At 36.9% G+C, this 7,878-nt stretch overlaps 1 protein-coding gene across 2 annotated transcripts; it reads left to right on the forward strand.

Moving 5' to 3' along the window:
* The first annotated feature begins 275 nt into the window (after positions 1-275).
* tmc5 (transmembrane channel like 5) lies at positions 276-7,751 on the forward strand. Of its 2 annotated transcripts, XM_052545069.1 has the most exons (17): positions 276-495; positions 1,228-1,330; positions 1,419-1,488; positions 1,594-1,848; positions 2,997-3,139; positions 3,470-3,617; positions 3,691-3,846; positions 3,922-4,091; positions 4,196-4,271; positions 4,361-4,458; positions 5,366-5,461; positions 5,555-5,630; positions 5,711-5,844; positions 6,462-6,635; positions 6,760-6,838; positions 6,961-7,044; positions 7,503-7,751. In XM_052545069.1, exons 1-17 carry the CDS (start codon positions 405-407, stop codon positions 7,563-7,565), a joined length of 2,016 nt encoding a protein of 671 aa, XP_052401029.1. In that variant the 5' UTR covers positions 276-404; the 3' UTR covers positions 7,566-7,751. The 2 variants fall into 2 exon arrangements, with proteins under 2 accessions (XP_052401029.1, XP_052401021.1); XM_052545061.1 differs by having other exon boundaries at positions 3,691-4,091.
* The last annotated feature ends 127 nt before the right edge of the window (positions 7,752-7,878 follow it).

The raw sequence follows: 7,878 nt of genomic DNA on the forward strand, positions 1-7,878 counted from the left end.
CCAAGAATGATGGAATTTCTTTTATTTTTCATCCTATCAAAAATAAACAAGAGTAGTTGTTCAGGATGTATCGTCATTATATTGCTGCTGACACTTTGGAAGACAGTTAATAAATAACTAATGAATACCTTTTTAAAATGTAATACAACACCCGGCCACAGAGTTCCTCCTGCCTGGTATTGGTTGGTGAAACCTGTCACCCAGACAACAGGACACAAAGATAAAATGCGATACAGCCCACTTGTACCTTGTATCCTACAATTAAACCACGACTTCCTTGTTCCTCCAGTGAGGTCAGCAAACCAGGCAGTCTGTAATTCCTGGAATATATCCACACACATGTAAGATTTAAAAGGAGTTAAATTCCCAGAAAAGGAAGACAAATCTATGATCAAAACAGCAGGATGAGAAGGATGAGTGTCTTCCCACAGCATGGCACAGCTCTGGGAAACCTGGGACGAACTGCGAACGAAATCCGACAGGAAGCTGAAAACAGTAAGTCATGTTTTACAGAATATGTGTAGCTGTAGTGCAAGGTGGTGTTGGTGAGGTTTTATGCTTTTGAAAGTTAAAACATTGAGTCTATGACTGCTCACCAGGGTTGCATTTATTTGTTCTAAAATTAAAATGTAAAAAAAGGATCAATTGTAAAATATTATTACAATATACTTTAAAATATAATTCGTTCCTTTGATGGTAAAGCTGTATTTTCAGCATCATTACTCCAGTCTTCAGTGTCACATGATCCTTCAGAATTCATCCTAATATGCCGATTTGGAGTTTAAAAAATGAATGTAAATGTAAATATATTAAACATAAAAATGTTTCTTATTATGATCGCTGTTGAAAACAGTTGCGCTGCTTAATTTTTGTTTGTGTGTGTGTGTGTATGTGTGTGGAAATCACGATACATTTTGTTTTCAGGATTATTCGATGAATAGAAAATTTAAAAGAACAGTATTTATTTAAAATATAAATCTTTGAACAGATTCATGAATTCATGTCTTTACTGTCACTTTTGATCAGTTAAACGTGTCTTTGCTGAATAAATGCATTCATGTCTTTAAAAAGAATGTTGTATACAAATAGAAATGACTTTTTACAGAAAAAAAATATATACATGTATAAAAACAAAATAATATAATAAATAATGGTAGTAATAGGTATAATAAGTATTTTGAATGTCTACAGTAAGTGAACTAACTAAAGACATACTTGTGATCCCAGGTAAAAATGTACTGGTTTCTGACCTGGTTAACCTGTCAGCCGGAGCCAGATTTCAAGCCATACGATCATTACCTATGCCATTTAATGAGAGGAAAACAGTCAGGTTAACGTCTTTTGTAATTATACATTTATGCAACATTTCCGACAATGCTAACTTTTATCTAAACTTGAACTTGCACTTGTCTCAACAGGAACAGAGTGAACTCTGTCAAACTCTCAAAGACCATCCTCACTGCAGACTGTCGTCAGCAGGTGTCTCGGGTACAAAGTTAAATGCAGTTTTTAAATTCAGATTTGTCATTAGTAAGTTGGACGTTCTTAAAAGCGCTGCATGATATTTCAAGTCTAATAAGGCCCCCAATTCAGTCTTTCCGCAGATTTTGTGCCAGCTTGGCATCAGCTAGGCAGCATTTGATTATATGGCAGGACACACTGAAGGAGATTGGCAGCAGGTTTGGCACTTCTGTCCTCTCCTACTTCTTGTTCCTTAAATGGCTGTTGCAGTTCAACCTCTTCTCCCTCATCATCAACTTCTGCTTCATCACAATCCCACAAATTGTGCATGCACCTAATATCAGCAGCACCACAGGGTTCAGAGGACTCGAGCTCCTCACTGGGGTGGTGAGTTCTTCTACTGAGTCCAAATATACTAATTAACACTTTACAATAAGCTTTAATTCCTTTACATTATTCCGTGCATTAAGTAGCATGCACTAACAATAAGCATTTACAGCATTTATTAATCTAAATGACTGTATACATTTTCGTTTTTATTTCATGCTTGCTCATAATTGTTTAATCTTAATTTATACAGCTTTAAATGTTCAAATATATATTTAATCTGTACTAAATGCTGCAAAAATATTGTTAATAGCATGTTAATTAATGCATTAGCTAATCTTAAAGCAACGGTTCACCCAAAAACCTGAATGTATGCTGAAAATGTACTCACCCTCAGGCCATCCAAGATATAGATAAACTTGTTACTTCGTGGGAACAGATTTGGAGAAATTTACCATTGCATAACTAGCTCACCAATGAATCCTTTGAAGTGAATGGGTGCCGTCAGAATGAGCATCCAAACAGCTGATAAAAACAAAAATTCACACAACTCCAGTCCACCATTAATGTAATAAGAAAAGCTGTGTGATTGTATAAAACAAATACATCATTAAGGCATTTTACCTTTAAACCGTCACTTCTGGCAAAAATACCATAGTCCATAAACCATAATAATGCTTTCTCCAGTGAAAAAGTCCATCGCCTGTTGTCCTCTCACATCAACATCCTCCAACATATTTGTTAGGACCATTTTGCTTGTAAACAGTGCTTGATCTGTGGATATTTATCTCCTAGATGACTTTTTCACTGGAGAAAGGAATGTTATGAACAGAGGACTCGTATTTTAGCTGGAAACAACACTTGAAGTTGAAAATGTCTTGATCGATATGTTTCTTACAAACACCCAGCTTTCACTTCTCAAGATGTTAATTGATGGACTGGAGTCGTGTTGATTACTTGTGGATTATTGTGATGCTTTTATCAGCTGTTTGGACTCTCATTCTGACGGCACCCATTCACTGCAGAGGACCCACTGGTGAACAACTGATGTCATGCTAAATACCTCTCATCTTGGATGGCTTGAGAGCAATTTTTGAGCGAAGTATTCATTTAATTAAATCATCCTAATTGTCAAGTGTTCATTATACAAAACTTTGCTTATTTAAAGCTTTAGAATATGGAGAGTATGCCAATATCTCTGTTGACAGGGTTATTTCAACCAGACGGTCTTGTTCTATGGTGGCTATAATGGTGAAGTGATCGTATCCAAACCAGCTTACAACATGCAGTTGGCCTATTTTTTCACCATAGCCGCATATCTGGTGCTGTGTTGGGTATCTCTTATTTACAGGTAACACATTCGACAGTATGGTAGGTTACTATGGCTTTTACAGTGTAGAAGCAATACAAAGCTTGTTTTTTGTAGCTAGATGACTTTTTGTTCACTGTTTAGCATTTGCACAATTTCCCAGAATTTACATATGGAATATTTGCCTTTTGAAAGCCGCTTTGAAATATGGAATGTTCAAGTCAATGGCTGATTGTTTCCCTTAAAATGTGTGGATGTTGGAAAATTTGCATATTGGGACTCATAAAAAAATAAAGAATGATACAACAAGCTACCATTTCAGTGGCAGAAGGGAATGCAGAAAGATCTGGATTTCTTTTTGCTCCTCCTCAGCATGTCCAGATCCTTTCAGAAGAACTTCGTGTTAGAGACAGGACCTGTCTCTGGAGGAGCATGGCGTCTCCTGTGCAGCTGGGATTTCAGCGTTGTCAATGAAAAAGCCATACAGTACAACAAGAACAATCTCGCCATTCAGCTGAAGGTTCATACCTGTTTATCTTGTAGACGTCATCCCTTTTCTGTGTCCATTGGCTCATTTTGCACATGTCCTCTAGGAGTCCTTATCAGAAAGGTTACAGGAGAAAAACAAAATGTCTCTGTCTGACAGAATAAAGCATCTGTCTCTCCACCTACTGGCCTGGCTGCTCTCTTTAGGACTTGCCCTAGGTTCCTGCGCAGGCATCTACTTCCTGGGGACAGATCCAGATCTGGTAAGTTCATTCACAGTGTGGTATCATTCACATTTTGCATGCATTTCACACTCTTGTGCTTATGTTTTGCTGCAGGCCTTCAGTTTCAATCACAATCCAAATGATTTAAGGGCCGAGGCATCTACTCTGCTTCTGCCTGTGGTCGTGTCGCTCATCAACCTGATAGTGCCTCTTCTCTACTCTCTCATCAGCAAAATAGAGAGCTACTCCAACCCACGCGCAAAGATCTACATCAGCATCATTAGGTGGGATCATTGTTTAGTTAAACACTAAATTACCAGAAGCATCAGATTTCCATTGCTAATAATGTCGGGTGACCTAACCTTTATTGTTCTTATCTGTTTTTAAGAAATGTTGTTTTAAAGATGTCCGTTCTTGGAATCCTTTGCTTTTATTGGCTGAATTTCGTTCCTGACAATATCTCAGTAGGTGCACCAAGAGTTCATTTTATCATGGGTTACTAGAAAAGCTTGATTATGTGTCTCTTTACTCGATTGTAATCTTTTTATTCAAGTGTTGGGAGACCTTTGTGGGGCAGAGCGTGTATCGACTGCTGATGATTGACTTCATATTCTGTCTGCTTGGCATTTTCTTTGGGGAATTCCTACGCAAGTGAGTCAAATACAGGAAGTCGGGTACATTTTGGCTGTTGAAGTAGGTCTGCAAAAACCAGTTGATCCCAAAAGGAAAATGGCAGCTGCTAAAAGCAACTATTCCCACCTAGAACCAACAGTATAAATCCATCTGTTGCCAAAGTTAGAAAATATTTAGCAGCTTTAGTGTTGTTTTACAGATTCCAAATAATAAATACACTATTGTTCCAAAGTTTGGGGTTGGTGAAATTGTAAAATTTAAATTCTCTAATGCTCTTAGGCTGCATTTATTATGAACCCAAAATAGAGTAAGACAGTACAGTGTTAAGACAGTGTTTAAAATAACTTATAGAATTTTTAGAATAGAGTTTAATATATTTTGTAATTTTATTTTTATTGTAATGGCAAAGATTAATTTTTAGCAGCAATCATGGCAATCTTCAGCATCACATAATCTTTCAGTTATCATTTTAATATGCTGACCTGGTGCTCCTAAAGTAGTTATTGTTATTATCTATGTTTAAAACAGCTGTGCATCTTAGTAGTTCTGTTTTTACACCCAGAATTCTCTTTTGTAAGAACTGCACTGATTTAAAAAATAAATAAATAAACATAAATATCTATGTCAGCTTAATGGAGTTTAATGCATCCTTACTGAATAAAATGAATTAGTTTAAAATGTAAAATCAATATATATATTAAATACTGACCCCAAACTTTTCAGTGATGGCATACACTGTAAATAATATATTTGCCTTATAGTTTGTACTATAAATTGTGTTTTTACAGACTTATAAAAAATGTAAGGAAATGGTTTACATTACAGTTCTATTCGCATACTGTGGATTCTTCCATATGAAGAATAATTACATATGACACAGAATCAATAGATTCACTTTCATTTCTCTTTTTCAAAATTGCTACAGTGTAATCGGAACCATGTGCATCCAGAGTCTCGGCGTCCCAGAGTTTGACATTGCTAGGAATGTACTTGATCTGATCTATGCTCAGACTCTGGCTTGGTAAGTCAATATCTGCATCTCTTCGGCTCCATGCTTTGATATTCCTTCCAGCTGATTGCACTGTCTCTTTTATCTCTCTTCCTGTCTGCCCAGGATTGGAATTTACTTCTCCCCCCTACTTCCTGTAATGCAAGTCCTAAAATTGTTTATCATCTTTTACTTGAAGAAGGTAAACACCATTATAGCATCACTTTGTCCTTGCAGTCAAGATGATATTGCATGTTGTTAGTCTCACGGTTCCTGTTTCAGATCAGTCTGAGTATGAACTGTCAGCCTCCCAAACACACTGGCAGAGCCGCTCAGATACAAACGGTCTTCATCGCCCTACTCTTCTTCCCTTCGTTTGTGGGCGTGCTATCCATGGTAGCATACACAGTGTGGAGGTGCGACCCTTTCATTTAACATTTTCAATTCTGATTCACCAGATGTCTTTATACCAAGTTACATATCTTCAGTGCTTCAATTAGTTTTGTGTACTGTGTTAACACTTTCAAATTGAGCTCTTAATAAGCTGCTTTTCAGATGACAGTCTAGAAAGCGTCACCAGTTAATAAAATAAATGTAAAGTGTTTTTGCATTCCACGGTGCTGCTTTTTTAATCATTTGTCTATGTAAACATGCACTAGATGGACGCTTTGTTAGGCAAGTGACATATTTTTAAAAATACCATGTAAAATGTATTCATTTTGTTGTTTTGAAAGGGTATCTTCATGGAAAGAATACATTAAAAACTGTAAAAAAAAGAAAAAGTAATTTTGCAATGTTAAAAAGTAACATGCCTGTTAAAACATAGGTTGTATTGTTTAAACAAGACACGAGGGACATTTTTAAAACATGAGGCACAGTGCAAAGGAATGGAAAAAATGCAAGAAGGCCTTGGCATCAAAAATGTTGAGAACCGCTGGACTAGTGCATAGTTTACATAGAAAAACAATTCAATAGCAGTGTAATGGGTCATCAAATGTGTTGTGTGAACTGACTCCTGTATGATGTCTCGCAGTCTGAAGCCCTCAGATCAGTGTGGGCCCTTCCAGGGTCTTGACACCCCATTCCAAACCATTTTCCATTGGACTGATTCTATCCAGAACTTCCCTGAAAGTAACTGGGTCTGGTGGATATTTGAGAACATCCTGAGAAGTGAACTCTTCTACTACCTGATTAGTCTCATCGTCCTGTAAGTCCACAAGCTGATGTTCTGTGAACTATTCACATAGGAAAGGTCCATTTTTACACCCATATTTTTCAGTGCGGATCTGAGACTTTCTGATCTTTTCTCATTCCTTTCGGTCTTCTTTCAGAGTCATCACTTATTTTCTCTGGCAAATCACTCAGGGACGGAAACAGCTCATCAAGACTCTGAGAGAGCAGATCGTGAATGTGAGTGCCAGGATCATACCAACCTCACTTTAGCATCCACCGCACCTCAGTGTCATTAGAAACTACTATATATAGATAATAGTTTTAACCTCACTGACTCCATTCTTCCATCTGCCTGTCAGGAAGGAAAGGACAAAGCATTTCTCTTGAATAAACTGCAAAATCTACAGAAGGAGAGAAGGGAAATAGCATCTTACAGACCTCAGGTGCGTGCTTCTCATGTTCTGTCTGGTCTCATCTTCTTCCTCTTTACATCTAGTTATCATTAGTAAAATTATGTAGTCACCAGAAAGATAAACATATCACGATTGTGGAGATTTCAGCCAAATACGGTCCAACTCAGGGCACTACAATCCTTAGCTGGCTTCAGAGAAACCCCAGAATAGCACAACTACCAATGATACTCTACTGCCAGGCACAAACAGTCTTCAAACACCACAACCACTTAATAGAAAGAGCTAGATTTATGCATCTCATGTGTTATGATGGCCTATAAAATCTGGAAAAAAAAAAAAGCACCAACAGCATTTATTAATAGATTACATCTTGAATAAAGCTGAAACTGAACTTGTGCATTGGATCAGTTCTGCTCAAGTTATTGTGAATTCATTTTGCTCATTTGAAAGCACTTTTAATCAGTCTTATCTTAATTTCTGTCCTGTAGGACTTTGACCAGACACCACATTTCAACCCAAACTGGACGAATACACTGCCCTTGAATATGTGAAATACATTCTTCAGTTATTTTCAATCTGTAAATGTCTTTTTTTTTTTTTTTTTTTAAATATTGCATTAATCTGTAACTTATTTGTAAAATTCCAACTATCATCTCTCTACTGGATGCAAAGAGGAATGATTCAGAACATCAGCAGTAATGGCATTTTGTGCTTGTCTAGTAAGTGACAGTGTGTTTACTGTGGTGCCTCGCACATGGTGTTTGAAAATAAAAATAGATTGTGTGGCCATAAAATTAAGAATGTGTTCCCAAGATTTATTTGTGGCCATGTTTTATTAATTGATTCCATTGTTTTAGTTAAGTC

Source organism: Carassius gibelio, chromosome A3 (genome assembly GCF_023724105.1).
Source record: "Carassius gibelio isolate Cgi1373 ecotype wild population from Czech Republic chromosome A3, carGib1.2-hapl.c, whole genome shotgun sequence".
Lineage (NCBI taxonomy): Eukaryota > Metazoa > Chordata > Actinopteri > Cypriniformes > Cyprinidae > Carassius > Carassius gibelio.